The sequence below is a fragment of the Apteryx mantelli genome, chromosome 10 (assembly GCF_036417845.1).
Source record: "Apteryx mantelli isolate bAptMan1 chromosome 10, bAptMan1.hap1, whole genome shotgun sequence".
NCBI classification, from domain to species: domain Eukaryota; kingdom Metazoa; phylum Chordata; class Aves; order Apterygiformes; family Apterygidae; genus Apteryx; species Apteryx mantelli.
Window position 1 is genome coordinate 23,260,399 of NC_089987.1, and position 15,348 is coordinate 23,275,746.

At 41.2% G+C, this 15,348-nt stretch overlaps 1 protein-coding gene and 1 non-coding gene across 11 annotated transcripts in view; both read left to right on the forward strand.

Moving 5' to 3' along the window:
- CNOT1 (CCR4-NOT transcription complex subunit 1) overlaps window positions 1-15,348 on the forward strand; it is a 64,534-nt gene that overhangs the window by 37,507 nt on the left and 11,679 nt on the right. For all 10 annotated transcript variants that reach the window (XM_067302713.1, XM_067302712.1, XM_013948585.2 and 7 more), the window contains 15 exons: window positions 83-161; window positions 1,482-1,712; window positions 3,036-3,176; window positions 4,021-4,200; window positions 5,282-5,398; window positions 5,791-5,901; window positions 6,485-6,562; window positions 6,894-7,071; window positions 7,564-7,694; window positions 8,311-8,607; window positions 11,950-12,090; window positions 12,182-12,286; window positions 12,924-13,043; window positions 13,639-13,830; window positions 15,032-15,174. In XM_067302713.1, the coding sequence (XP_067158814.1) occupies window positions 83-161; window positions 1,482-1,712; window positions 3,036-3,176; window positions 4,021-4,200; window positions 5,282-5,398; window positions 5,791-5,901; window positions 6,485-6,562; window positions 6,894-7,071; window positions 7,564-7,694; window positions 8,311-8,607; window positions 11,950-12,090; window positions 12,182-12,286; window positions 12,924-13,043; window positions 13,639-13,830; window positions 15,032-15,174 (2,244 nt within the window). The remainder of the gene's footprint in view (window positions 1-82; window positions 162-1,481; window positions 1,713-3,035; window positions 3,177-4,020; window positions 4,201-5,281; window positions 5,399-5,790; window positions 5,902-6,484; window positions 6,563-6,893; window positions 7,072-7,563; window positions 7,695-8,310; window positions 8,608-11,949; window positions 12,091-12,181; window positions 12,287-12,923; window positions 13,044-13,638; window positions 13,831-15,031; window positions 15,175-15,348) is intronic.
- Window positions 4,705-4,842, forward strand: LOC136992899 (small nucleolar RNA SNORA46). Its single transcript, XR_010885339.1, has one exon. It is a non-coding gene; the product is annotated as a small nucleolar RNA SNORA46 (small nucleolar RNA).

Sequence of the window (15,348 nt, forward strand, 5' to 3'; positions counted from 1 at the left end):
GTGTCATATTTGTATTGCTCCGTAATACTGTTTTTGATCGCTGCTTGTGCTTTTGACTAATGCATGCTTTGTCTGTTGACAGATTGAAGGACTATCCCCAGTATTGTCAGCACTTGGCTTCTATTAGTCACTTTATACAGTTCCCTCATCACTTACAGGAGGTGAGTGTTTTCATACTAGCTTTCTATGATGTTCAATATTCTTGAGCATATTGCTCCTTTCCACTGGAAAAATAGTCTGAGCTGTCACAATTTTAGACAGTGCACATCCAGAGAGAGACAAAATAGGCCCTTGTAATATTTTGCAAGCAATTAAAAGATTCGTATGCTTTTTCTTAAAGGTTTTGCCATGTGATTGGGGGGGGGGGTTAACTGGTACCTCTTCTGTTTCTGTAAGTCTGTCTGGATTCTTAGTATTGAAATACATGCCTGAACAAACTGCGTCATCCGCCAGGACACGTGCCTGTGCACAAAGGTTTTAAAGTGCTTCCCCAGGTTCACATTCTGCTCCCTTAAGGACTTGGGTTTTCTTGAAAAATAGAGGGTGTTCAACTGTATTTATACATTTTGTTACTCAGACTTGTTAAAATATCCAGATAAGGGTTAGGAGAATTTTATTCCTGAATGTCAGAGTAATGGAAACATCCTGTAGTCCAGACAGTAAAAGCAGTGTTAATCATATTGTGTCCATCTCAAAGGTGCTTTCAGTGGTAGAAGAATTATAGCAAAGGTGATCCCAGTGGCAGTGCTTGAGAGCATGGTCCAAATAGGCAAAAATAAAATTTGGTCAGCTCTGACATTAAGGTGGAGGGAGGTTATCTACTCAGAAAAGCTGTGAAGTCCAATAGCAGTCTCTGTTTCACTTATAGGTCTCAGACTTATCCCTTGAACCAGTATGCTTTGTCTGGTGTGTTATAAATTTCTGGGTAAATGTACTGCAATGGGGAAGAAACTTTTTACTGTGAAGTTATTTTGGAAGATGTAAGAAATTTAAGGTTGGACAATTCGGAATGGTTTTCTGCATATTCATTGCGAACTTCATACTTTACCATTTTATGCTGTTGAAGGAGTCCTTGGGGAAGACTTACTGCTTTGTAGCAAGTCTTGCGACACTCATGCATTTCCCTGACACCCTTTCTCCTCTTCAGCTCTGTTTTCTTAGACCTGCAGGGTGGGGATTACTGGGTAGTGCTCTAAAAAAAAAATTTTTTTTAAATGATGTCAAGGCTTGTGACGCTTGACATCAACCTAATGAAGTCAGAGGTAGTGCTTAGGGCCCTTCCCCAATAAGAAGGGAAGTAAACAGTATCAAGACATGCTTCATAAGGGGGTTCAACTGCATTTTGCTGATTCCCTGAACAGCATTGGTGTTAAGCATTTTAAAGGCTGTCAGTAAACTTTTATACTGTTAATGCTATAACCCAGCCCGTAGTTCTTCTGCTGAATGTGAATTTCTGTATGTGCTTGTTTACCTTGCTTTAGTACATAGAATATGGACAGCAGTCCCGAGATCCTCCTGTGAAGATGCAGGGTTCAATCACCACCCCTGGAAGTATTGCACTTGCCCAGGCTCAGGCCCAGGCCCAAGTTCCAGCAAAAGCTCCTCTTGCTGGCCAAGTCAGCACTATAGTAACCACCTCAACCACCACCACTGTTGCAAAAACCATTACAATCACTCGTCCAACTGGAGTCAGCTTCAAGAAAGATGTGCCGGTAAGTGTTTTGTGACACCAGTGCCCTTGCTGGAGATGCAAAGGTGCTAAATTGCTGATCCGGATTAAGTACCCGGTGGCAGAATCCCATTGAATTTCTGTATTACGTGTTTTCAAACTCTGCTCCTTTTGATCTGTATTTTATATCCAAAGCATATAACCTTCTTAAATCTGACCAGCCTTTTTTATTGTAAAGGCTTTTTAATCAGGAAACTATAAAATTACTATGGAGTTGAATATTGAGGGTTTAATTCTCAAGACAATTACAAAATCATAGTTTTTCCTAATGACTTGCAACAGGACTCTCGAATTAGTTGGCAGTTTTTATTCTTGGAGCTTGAGACCCTGGACTGCACATTCTTAAATCGTAGTTGACTTAGCAGTTTTAACAGCATTAGATTTTTCTAGTCTTTAGTCACTTATGTAAACATAACTCTGAACTAGTCTGAGTTACTGCACGGTTGGCAGATTGATAGTATTGGCTACTGTGCAGAAAGTACGTGGGCACAGTTGGTTACCCCACAGTAAGGTCTTAATACTTTGTTTTGGGAGGAAGAGCAGTCCTGCACGTATGCTGAGGATGTATGGAGCTGTTACTGCAGGGTAATTGATGCACTGTGCAGTCAAGTCTGGTCTTGCTTCACAGAACCCTCTGTATAGTTTTCTACTAAAAGAAGCTCCTCAAATTGATAGCCAGAATTGTCAGGAACCACAGTTCACAGTGCAGCCATTAAAACTTCTTTCACGCCTCATTATGTCGAGTAAGTAGTTCTTATTCTGAGGAGTTTGCACTGCCTAATTTTAAATGGAAGTCATGACTGATACATAAAACTCTCTCTCCCCCTAATTGCAGCATACCAAGTGCTAAATCCTTTGGGTTCAGACCTGCAGCTGTAAGAACATGGGTCGCGTTCCCATGATTTATGGTTGGCACGCTTTCTCACAGATGCAGCTGTGGGATTTCTCATTCCTAGTTTAATACTGAAGCGTTCCTGGAGGTTCACTGTTGTACTGTGGCTTTTCCCATGCTAGCAGTGTATGCAAGCTGTTAGCCTAACAGGTGCCGTTGCAGTGGCACCTATTATATATGAATGGAAACGTTAAGGATTTTTTGGTAGAGCAGCGTTCTGCTGCTGAATATTGATCACCATTTGTAGAGTAAAATCACTTAACTTGATTAGGGTGCTGCTAAAAATGCATCAGATGGTAGGTGTGACCTGAAACGACTCGATTTTTTTTTTTTCACTTGACAAAATGGAGCAAAAGTTTGTTTTGATGTTGCTTCTTCCTGTTGTCCATTCTTAACTTGTTGTTCTTGCTGCAGCCTTCCATTAATACTACTAACATTGATACGCTGTTAGTAGCAACAGATCAAACTGAGAGAATTGTGGAACCTCCAGAGAATGTTCAGGAAAAAATTGCTTTCATCTTCAATAATCTGTCTCAGTCAAATATGACACAAAAGGCAAGTATGAAAGAACATTAATAAAATTTGGTTTTATTACCTGTTTTTGGAAGTCCATTCTAAAGTGAAGGGTTATGGTGTTTCTACAAAAACTCCAACTTTGCAAAAAGTTTGGGAAAAGCACGCTCTAAGGAAATAGTAGTTTCCTTTACTTGCTACTTGAACTTGTTTGGATATATCCCTTTCCCTGAAAAGGGGAGCCAGGTGAAACGATAACTACTCTTCATCTGGCTTTTTCCTGCAGGTTTCCTTTCTTCCTATAGCCAAATTCTTTAACAAAAGTTAAGTGTTTTAAGTCTGAAGGCTTTGTTTTCTGGAAAGCGCTTCTAGTAGGTGGCTGAAATAATTGCTGGATAGTCCTTTCTGATGCCATTGTCATGTGAAGGGACTGGAAAATATTAATACAAGTTGGTCTGAACAAATATTCACATCGTAAACGGGCCGGATACCATTTGATATTGCAGGGTTAAGCCAGTGGACTCCCCTGAATTTCAGCTTGAAATGTGCACGTTTTTTTGAACTGATACAAATCTGTGGTGGTGCTGCTGCTGCATTTGCTATCTGTCTTGCAGACAGATAGCTTTAACATCAGATGCTGACCAAAGCTGAGAAGTTGGGGAGAGGTAAATCATTGTACCTCGCTCATGTTATGATTAAGTCTTTCTTGGTTGACCTAATCCTTAGATAATCAAAGATACTGATTTCAAAGCTATTCTTGAGAAAACAAAACACCTTGTTAAAAGCAGTTGACTGTATGTAGTTATATGTTGGACAGAGCTGACCCCAGAAGTTTGTGGTGATTTTCTCATAACTTTGGTGTTCTTTTTCTCTTGTGTGGAGACAGGTTGAGGAGCTGAAGGAAACAGTGAAAGAAGAGTTCATGCCCTGGGTATCGCAGTATCTCGTCATGAAAAGAGTCAGTATTGAGCCAAACTTTCACAGCTTATATTCCAACTTCCTTGACACTCTCAAAAATCCAGAGTTTAATAAAATGGTTCTGAATGAAACCTACAGAAATATAAAGGTGTGTAGTGCAAGCTTTCTAATGCTTACTCTATTTTTAAGATTATTTAAAGCTCTGCTTTTCTCCTTAGGCCATTTGCTTACTACGCTTCTGACCTTCAAATATGGATCATCTTTAAAATATCTGTTTACTAGCTTACAATTAAATTTACATGCCACCTGTATGAATACTAGGATTCTTGTTTTCAGTCACGAATGTATGTAGGAGTTCGTTCTAATTAGGGAGCAGGTCTGCATTTGACACTTTGTTAGGCAGACTCTAAATTTGTGCAAGGCTTTGAAATTACAACGTGGGTTTTTCCTTTTGCGTGGGGAAAACAAAGTTAGGGAAGCCACACTCTTGGCCAAAGAAGAATGGGGGGAAAGGGGAGGCTTTAAAAACTGAGGGTGTAAGCAGGGGAAAAGACAATAAAATTCATTAGAGGGCTGAGATTACATGAAGGTGAGGAGGAGGGAGAAGTGGTAGCCTAGAAGAGATGAGCGAGTGAACCAAGATTGTCAGGTAAGCACTATTTTTAAACCTGTTGGTGGAATTTCTTACCACCATGGGTTACGCTGTAGTGCAAAAGAATTTCCTGGCTCTTTGGAGCATTGCTGACCTTGCTCTGTTCAGCTGATGCCACTCTGAAGCAAAGGAACAGAACTAACAGCAGAATGCTGTGATGTGATTAAAAGTCTTGAAATTAGAATTAAATAGTTTTCTAAGGAATGCAAGTTACAGCTTTCAGGTCTGTGTTGAGGCACAAAGAGGAAGGGTTGTCTACCTCTTGTCTAGAATTCACAAGTTAGACTTTGCAAAGAGAATAGGTAATCCTGTCATAGAGTAACTGATAAGATCTGGAAAAGCATAACCCTCTTTTTGTTCCTCTTGAAAGGAATTTTGAAATCGTTACAGGGTAGACTTATGGGGCTGCTGTTTTGAAATGAAGTCTGGTGTGACAGTCTCTGTTGTAATGTGACTGAAGCTCAGAACTTAGTGCTCTAAAACAGTATCTGCTGTCTTAAAGTCAGATCAGCTCTTTTGTTTGTCTTTGTGTGTATGATTATTTTCTAGTTGTTGCTTGAATTGCTTCTTTCATTAGGTGCTACTGACATCAGATAAAGCTGCAGCCAACTTCTCAGACCGTTCCTTGTTAAAGAACCTTGGTCATTGGCTGGGAATGATTACATTGGCTAAAAATAAGCCCATCTTGCACACGGTGAGCTTCTGTTTTTACAGATTTGTTTGGCACAAGCTATTAGGTTGTAGCAGACTATTCAGGAAATTCTGTTGCCTTCTCGGTCTCATTCTTTGCTAAGTTCAAAATATAATTCCAGAGATGGTCATCTAAGACTTTTTGATAACTTTTTTATCAGAAAAGTCAGTAGTTAAGTTCTTGCTAAACTAAATGAATTAATTGCACGCAAAAATGTGTATCTGTAAGTCTTTGTTCAAAAAAACCCTGCTACTTAGCAGTTTAAAATTCAAGAGCTGTCTTGATTCAACCTTGCTTATTATGTCCTATAAGAAAATGTTGAGTAGAATTTTTGCAATGTTCATGCTGTTTTCTCTGCCCTCATCTGCTTTTCAATTGTTGATGGTGTTTTTCAGGATTTGGATGTGAAATCGCTGCTTCTGGAAGCGTACGTTAAGGGACAGCAGGAATTGCTTTACGTAGTGCCATTTGTTGCCAAAGTCTTAGAATCCAGTGTCAGGAGTGTGGTAAGTGACTTCAGATGTGCTGACAGAGTTACTGCTCAAGTGGCAAAATAAGTTGCAGAAGTGAATTAGCTTTTTCTGCAGAGTTAAAACTGGTTTAGTTTCCAGGGGGGAAAGAAAAGGGATATAAAGGCTCAAAAGTGAAGGAGTTCTGATTTGAGGGAAAGTACCTGGCTTGTGTATGTTTGCAGTCTAAATAGATGATGCTGGCGTATGGTATCCCTGAACAGAACTCTATTGAGAAATGGAAGGGTGCCATTAAAGGGCTTCTAGGATCAATTTATTCTTGAATTTGTTCCTTTTGTCCCTGATCAGCTGTTTTGTCAGTTCTGCTTGGCATAGAACAAGGGATCTGTCAGGAGGAACAGTTCATTGTGCCTCTAGCTCGATGTTCAAGTCCTGTAATTCACTTCCTGATCTAGTTCCACTCAAGCAGAACGCTAAATTCAGTCCTAACTGCTGCTGTGCAAACTTCAGTCTTTCATGGCTGTGCATGCACATTCCTGTTCATGTTTCACAACTTCCTGGTCATAAGTTAACCATTTCAAGAAGTTTCTGTAATGCAGCTCTCCTTTTTCTCTTATAGGTGTTCAGGCCTCCAAACCCCTGGACGATGGCCATTATGAATGTTTTAGCTGAGCTGCATCAAGAACATGATCTAAAAGTAAAGTTTCTTTTCTTTTTTCTTTTTTTCTTTTTTTTCCTCTGTATTTACTGAGCATGAGATTTTCTTTACATACCAGTCAAGAAAGATGTGGTGTAGGACTACAGTTTCGGTTTCACTTTAGCATGGAGAGGATTAGGCATTGTTTGATTTGGTAGAACTTGGATGAAACTCTGCTCCTGTGAAGTCCTCATGCAGAATAATTGTTGCTAGTAGTCTCTAGAAGGCATGGGAGTAGAATGGGAAGCTTGGGGATTGAGTGGTCAATAAATGTTTGGGATTTTTTTTTTTCTTTCCTTGTGGTTTAACCTAAACTGGAATTGTCATGCAGTTGAATCTGAAGTTTGAGATTGAGGTGCTCTGCAAGAATCTTGCGCTAGATATCAATGAGCTAAAACCTGGAAGTCTCCTGAAAGATAAGGATCGATTGAAAAATCTGGATGAGCAGCTGTCTGCTCCAAAGAAGGATGTGAAGCAGCCGGAAGAGCTACCACCCATCACAACAACTAGTAAGTACTCTTTAAACTGAGCCCAGAACCTCACTATGCAAGTGCTAATAAGATAGGTTATGCTATTACAAAGGAAGAATATGAAGTAATGTATCCTTCTCTAAGTGTTTAATGCTTGAGAACATTCATAGTTTTGCAATAGAAGAAGGCACACAGGCTTTGGAGGTGGGAAGGAAAAGAAGCCATCCTGAGGACTAGTTCTGCATATACTGCCTGTGATTACCCCTTAGTAGGGAGGGCAACAGAATGGACAGCTAATGAGACATCAGGGTTTAAACAGTGGTATAAGAAACAGTGCTGCTTTGTCTGTGCTAGAATGTAGTGAAAGTACTTTGTTACAAAGGGGAAGTGCAAAATAAGAATTGCTTGATGAGTTTAGGGGGCTTTACAGTCAAACTTTGTTTAACAAAACTTTGTTTCTTAACCATTTGTTGATTTACGTGGGGAGTATAGACTTTGATTATAATCACTTGCTTGTTTTATATTCTGTAGCTGCTTCTACAACTCCAGCTACCAGCACCACTTGTACAGCCACGGTTCCTCCACAGCCTCAGTACAGTTACCACGACATCAATGTCTACTCCTTAGGAGGCCTGGCTCCGCATATTACCCTAAATCCAACGGTAAGTTTTAGAGGTGATTTGGTTTGCTAAAGGAATTCTTGCCACCAGCATTGCCATGGATCTCAGGTGGTGGGAGCAGCATCTTGCAAGTAGAGGTTGGAGCTGAAGTTTCTTGAAGAGCCACCTTTCAAACTTAATGGGGAAGATGAGTGCTAACAGTCAGATGGAGAACTTTATGGGTTATCAGTAGTCATATTAGCAAACTCTCTCAAACGGTCAAGTGATCTTGCACTGTGACATACAGGTTAGTATCTAATTTATTTCTGGCGATAAGTGTCAGTTCAGGACAGTTACCATCAAGACTTCAGCTTAGAATAAGCTTCCTTGCTTATTCTGGCCAGTCAGGGGCTTAGCTCTTAATTCAGTCTTTGGATTGTGCTCAACTCAGACATTTGAAGAAACCAGTCAGAAGTCCCCAGTCTCAGAATTATCAAATAGATAATATAATAAGTTGCATGTGGAACACAGGAATGTGACACATGTATATAGGCTGTGACAGCACATTTAAAAATTGTTTTGAAAAATGTGAATACCTAGGGGATTCTAGGGTTGGGATTCTAATTTACTTTGTCTTTTCTTTGTCTTTTCTGACTTAACTTTCCTAATCCTCCTCCAGATTCCACTGTTTCAGGCCCACCCGCAGTTGAAGCAGTGTGTGCGGCAGGCTATCGAGCGAGCAGTGCAAGAGCTGGTCCATCCAGTGGTAGATCGGTCCATTAAGATTGCCATGACTACTTGTGAACAGATAGTCAGAAAGGACTTTGCCCTGGATTCAGAAGAGTCCCGAATGCGTGTAGCAGCACATCATATGATGCGGAACCTGACTGCTGGGATGGCCATGATTACCTGCAGGGAACCTTTGCTGATGAGCATAGCTACCAACTTGAAGAATAGTTTTGCTACTGCACTGAGGGTAAGAGTCACATTGTTTAAAGCTTATTTCCCACATTATAGAACAGTAGACCTCCAGCATTAGCAAATGGTTTCTTTACACTGTAGACTTCTTGATTAATATTATGACTTAACTAGTGTGGAGAGGAATTTAGTGGATAAAAGTCATACAACTTGGGGAGTTACAGTGGAAAAAAATGTGCTGAAATAACAGCTCATGTCAAACAATCTTAAGACATTAAGGTGTATCTTATGATGTTGCACACAAACTTCCTGAGTACCTTTGTTATTTCTCCTGATCAGCTGTTTGCCCTAAGTGTGCAGTTCAGTTTGATCACATCAGGAAAGCCTTGGAGTGCTTATATTTCTGTGGGTTTTGAGGTAGAAAAGCTTGGGTGGGGAGGATTGAATTGATCCTGGAACTTTCTAGAGATGTGTTGAATTTCTCAGTATGCATGTATGCTTCAGGCAAATAATTTTATTCTGTTAGCAGATGTGTAGTTGAGACTGTTCTGCACTGCTTGTAAATTCATTGGCCTCTTAGAGGATATTCTCGGGTCTCTTAACTGCAAGAAAAATTTGAATTGAAGTGTGGTGGCTTTCCCATCTTGGCTGGATGGAAGCCGGTTCATGAACTGCTGGCCAGAACAGCAGCTTGCTATCCAGGCGGCTAGCTGTGCTTGCCATCAGTGTCAGCAACTGCATGAATTGCATGCCGCAGACAAGAGCGTAAGGGTCCTGGAAAGGTCAAGACATTACTAGCCTTGCAAGGATATTAAAAAAAAGTCGAAGGACAGTTTATCTCCTGTTTAAGAGCGTATCAGTATTTCCCATCTGGTGGGGTGTGACTGTGCAAAGGGCACTTTGCAGTGGAGTGGCACTCTTGCACAGTAACTGGCTCAGGAATTTAAAGGCGTGGAGGGAGTAGAAGATGTTAGTAAGACTTCTGTCTGTGGGTGCAGGATGGATAAGCTGTAGTGCAAATCCCAGGTCTCAAACACTTTTGTCCCTTTGCGTGTAGCAGTGCAAGTAACTTGATTGCTGAGATCAAGAGCAGGAAGGATACAAGTGAATCTCGTTCTCTCCATCTTAAACACAAGTTAGGGATGGGAGGACACAGTTTTAGTACTATTTTGGCAATGTGCAGGCTGAGCCAGTGACTGCTCTTAGCACCTTTGCTACTTGTGAATCAGAGTTTGGGTGTCAAGCTAGTAACCGTAAGTGATACCAGACAGATGACGAGAGTGCTAAGAGGGGCACAAATATTTCTCTGGTATGAAGTCTTGCTCTGGTTCATCAGATGTAACTGCGGTTCAGACGGAGAGGCAGTTGGAGAAATGTTGGCTAGCTTTTGGGCGGTATGAGAAGGTAGTGATGTGACGTGCTATGCTGTGGAGACAGGGTGACTGCCGACAGTTATGGTAGCTCTGCATTTAAGATCTCCTTTCATATCTACCAGGTACGACATGCTGCTGGAGAACATGTTTATAGGCACAGCATGTCTTTGCCTTGCAGACTCCTTTGCAGCTTTAGGACTAAGTGAATTTTATAACCAGTAAAAACATGACTTAAACGTGAAACGAAGATGTCACTGAACATAGTCTTACTCTAGGTGAGAATTTGAAAGAAGCTTGATCCTGAAAATAATTTAATTCTGTAAAGCCTTGACTAAACCGCTAAGGGCACTAAATGCATTAGTGAACTATCAGATACCAGTCAGTAAATACCAGTTCTGGATCAGATGCTGCTTTCCCCAGAATCTGAGGCTGCAGTGCAGTGTGAAAATGCATGACACTCATATTGGGCATTGCTGTGTCCCTGCTGTTTAAAGCTGCCTTCTGCTCAAAGGACGTTCAGTGTATTTGCTTTGGAAAAGCTTTCTAGTTTTGTGTTCTTCTTTGGCTTCATCTGCTTTATTCTACTCAGCTGTTACCTGGAACACATAAGATGGTGTCTGTTCTTCTGACACTGAGGCATGATAGTCATCATTCATAAGGACCCTTGCTGTCAGGCCAAGTCTTGTGATGAATTGATTTCTGGTGTAGTCCAGCCAGTTGAAGAGCAAGATTGACAATCCAAAGATACTTGAGCAATGGAAAACTGGATATGGTTTAAGCATCCTCTTCAGGTTTTCTAGTGTTTCAGCTGGAAAACGGTCTCACAACTAATGGCAAGTTCATAAAGGTAGTAGGAAAACTTGTATTTGGTGTTCTGAGTTTGGAGACATGCAAAGATAAGTTGTTTTGCAGCAGACAGTGCTAATGTATTATAATGTCTGCAGAGTGTCACGAATACATTGAAAATGCAGCAACATAGTAGTCAAGATTCTTCTACCCATGAAGATACATGGCATTGAAATAGAGCTGGTTATAATTCAAGAACGTTTTCTTCTTATGGTGTAACTGAACAAATCATTGTGTTACAGAAGAAAGTGCTCTACAAGGCATCTTAAATTTTACACTTGACTTACTGTATGAAATGAGTTAACAAACATGAATTTTTACTGTTTGAAAGAAGCAATATAGTTTTCAGGAGTTAATGAAATAGCAGTAGATCTTAATGGTGGGAAAATCCAAGTAGATTGGACGGTTTGCTTTTATGAGTTCCTAATTCTGGAGTATATTTGGTTCCAGAATGTCTTGGCTTTTCGTAGTATCTCTTTCTCTAGATGGCAGGATAGACTGGAGGGAAAAAAAAAATCTCAGTTATGTAGCAATAGCACAAGAGAAATGGAAACTCTTTTGTGCAGTTTACCCAGGTTTACTGCGAGTATTTTGCTCCTGTGATTCTGAGGTGCTGGGCACCTCTGTGTTCAGTTTCCAATAAGAGTTGCTGCTCTGCACCCTGGAAGATCGATCCATCTATTCAGTTTTCTATTAAAGCAGACTCCTGAGAAGACGATGAAAAATCTGTATCAGACGGGGAAGCCACTTGGAAAAATGCTTAGGACCACTGTTCTGCATTGCTAGTGATGCACCCTCATATCTTGTGATTAGAACTTAGGAAATGAAAAACTTTTAGGCCGTGATATAAGGCTCGCTTTTCCTGCGTTAGCACCTGTTGTATATGCATCAGTCCAGAGCAGCGCTTTCTTATTTCCATGACCTTGGAGACAGGTTGGTGAAGAAGAGGGGGAACTCCTTGCTTTTTTGTTCCTTGATGGAAGTATTTAGTGTCGTCTTGCCTATGGGCTTGTCTGAAAGCTATGCAACATTCAGTTTATTATTGTATATTCCATGCAAAGTAAATGCATTCCTGAGACTGCTCCTTCTTAATGCTGGTGTTATGCTGGTGGGGGTGCAAATCTTAAGACTGTATCCAGTGAAAGTTTACAGCTTCCGTTGATTATCCTGGTTTTCAATAGGCAGCCTCCCCACAACAGAGGGACATGATGGAGCAAGCAGCTGCCCAGCTAGCGCAGGATAACTGTGAGCTCGCGTGCTGCTTTATTCAGAAGACAGCTGTGGAAAAAGCAGGCCCTGAAATGGATAAGAGGCTAGCGACTGTAAGTATGGGGCTGCTGTCTTTCCAAAAGCTTTATCCGCCCTCGTATACATGCGGACTCAGCGTCAAAAACTTAATGTGTTGTTTTCCAGGAATTTGAGCTCAGAAAACATGCTAGACAAGAGGGTCGTCGGTACTGTGATCCTGTTGTGTTAACTTACCAAGCAGAACGGATGCCAGAACAGATCAGGTTAAAGGTGAGGATTTTAACTGAGTTTTATATTCTGATGCTGCTTTTCTTCCCCTTCCTGATAATGAAGAGTTGATGGCACAGCTTTAGCTGAGCAATCTTATATTTTACATCTCTTGTTTGACAATGCGGCTGCTCTTAGCTTGATTAGTAACAGAGATGCATTAAAATCTTGTTTCCAAAATGAGTGTTCATATCACTTTTCTCAATTCCTTGAAGACATAAAAAATCCTTTCTTTTGTTCTCTGTGCTCTTCTTTTCACTAAAGGTCACTAGGCTGTTTTGTCTTCCCTTCTCCTTTGTATTTTCTTCCCTTTAAAGAGCATACCTGTACTCTCAGCAGAGTACTTCTCATGTGCATCAGAGAAGCAGGAAGTCTGTATTCAGTTCTTTCCCTTTCTGGCAACATGAGGTGCAGCTGTATGGCAAAGTCTTCCTCTTAAAGGAGATCTGGCAGGGAAGATAAGACTTCAGAGGAGCAGAATCCTACTTCTTGCTGTCTAGACCACTCTGTTTAAAACGGTGTTTAAGAATCTGTTTAAATTTGTGCAGCTACCTGCTACGCAAACTGCCTTCATTCCTTACTGCCGCAGTGCTTAATGATGAGGTTAATGTCTTGCCCCTGCCCCTTCTTTGTTGTAAAGGTTGGAGGTGTGGATCCAAAACAGCTGGCTGTTTACGAAGAGTTTGCTCGCAACGTCCCTGGCTTCTTGCCTACCAATGACTTAACCCAGCCTACAGGATTCTTGGCTCAGCCTATGAAGGTATAGATTTCTGAACTAGATTGGTGCAAGAGTGCTATAAGAACTTTTGGTGAAAGTTGCAGAACTTGCCTCTTTTTGCTAAAAGGCGAGTAAGAATCGGGCATTTGTAGTGCTTGGGAATACCAATTGAAAGATGCATTAGTCTCAAAAGACAAACTGATGGCAACATAAAGCTGTTCTCTTAGACCCAGTCTTTGTGGTGTTGGGGAGGGGGGAGTTCTTTTGTGTGGGGTTTTTCTTTTTTTCTTAAAGTGGTACAAAATCTGCTAGTTACAATTACTACACATGATCTTTTAGTAGCAGTGAAGCATATAACTTTCAGGTTACTTTGGGGGAAGGTTATGGATGGCACACACTGATTTTTGAGATAATGAACAGGTCCTTGTCTGTGTACTTGGTCTAAGGACTGCTGGTTATTTCCACAACTAATTTGCTCATAATGCTTCTGTGTTGCCCACATAAACTAACAACGATAGTGCTGAAGACTGCGTTCTTCTGATGCTATAAGTTCTAGAGCAGTCAAAGTCGATCGGTATTCAAGTTTCACAAATACAGTTGGTGCAAAAGTCCCTCATTCCCACTTTCTGTTAAACAGCAAGCCTGGGCTACAGATGATGTAGCACAAATCTATGATAAATGTATGACAGAACTGGAGCAGCACCTGCAGTCCATTCCACATACCCTGGCCATGAATCCTCAAGCTCAAGCTTTGCGCAGCCTCTTGGAGGCTGTGGTAGTGGCTCGTAACTCACGTGATGCTATTGCTGCACTTGGGCTGCTGCAGAAGGTGAGTATTTAAACAACTCTTTCCCTGTTACAACTTATCTAGAATTTATTCTTTATTACTGCTCTGGCTTGTGAATTGTCTTGGTGGTGACCGCATATCTTCATGCATCCTGTGGAACCTGCTTGGTGAACCACGTTGAACACTTGCTGCCTTTTGAAATTCAGCGAATAAAATGGGAAGAGGGCTGTGGCGTTCGCTTGGCATTGTACAGGCTCTGGCCAGGCTGTTGGGGGGAAGGAACAGGTACAGAGTGCTGGGGTGCCAGGCCGTTGCTTTCTGTGGGGCAAGTAGAGCTGTTGCACTCTCAAGAGTAGCCTCTGATTTTGAAGTGTTTTGAGGCTAAGCAAGACACTTAAATTGCCACTAGGAATCCAGTACTATGCTCAATACTATCCCCTTACAAGTGCAAACTCTTGTGTTTTGCAATAACTGATGTATGGATGTGCTGGTTAGGACAGTGAGCTCCATGAACTGAGCTAGCATAAATGCCTGTGTAGTAGTGCAGAACAAAGTGACAGACTGGGGGTGAGGGAAACGTTTGGGAAGCAGCAGAAGGGCGCTGAACTGCCTGCACTAGGGTTAAGAACAGTGACAGAACAAAAGTAACTGGAAGCTGGAAACCACTTCAAGGAAGGCTCTCTGTTCTTAACTGACAGTGCAAATAACTACTTGTAAGATTTACTCCTGACTTGACTAGGTACATTGTAGAAAACTAGTCTTCCATTTACTATAGACTAGCACAGATGCATCTTATACCCTGATTGCTGCTGATCTTTGTCTAAAGAATTTGAAAGCTGACCTCTGACATGTTTAATTAATCTTCTTTCCTGTGTTTTTTGAGTCATATGCGGAGTTGCCCTTGAAAAGGCATAGAAGCTGCAGCACAAAACAACATAGGCTTTCATGCTATTTGGTGCATGTATATATAAAAGCAGTGGGCTGTAGAGAGATTGTAGGCTTGTTCATGGTAAGACAGCTGTGGACAGGGAATACCAAGGTGCCATAATAGCTGCAAAAATCTCATGTAATCTTACCACCAGGGCCAGCATGGTGACCAAACTGTTTGGGGAGGGAGGTTGTTTTGTTTTTTATTTTGGCATGGCTGCCAAGTCTTCTGGTGATAACTGCTGCTGATTTGGTTTGCGGAAGATTTGGAAGAGGACTTGTTTTTTCCTCTGCTAATAGGTTGCATCTATTCTAGGCTGTTGAGGGCTTACTGGATGCCACAAGTGGGGCCGATGCTGACCTTCTGCTTCGCTATCGTGAGTGTCATCTGCTTGTGCTGAAGGCTCTGCAGGATGGCCGTGCGTATGGATCTCCGTGGTGTAACAAACAAATTACTAGGTCAGTTAGGAGACAATTGATATACTGATGTAGCTTCACTCATCTGTTGGGAATTATTGTGTTATTACAAATCATTTGCCTTGTTAGTATTTTGCACTGCTGCATCATGTAATTTGGGCAGGTCAAAAATAACTTTTTTCGTGTTAAAAGTAATTAGACCCTCTGATAATGCTG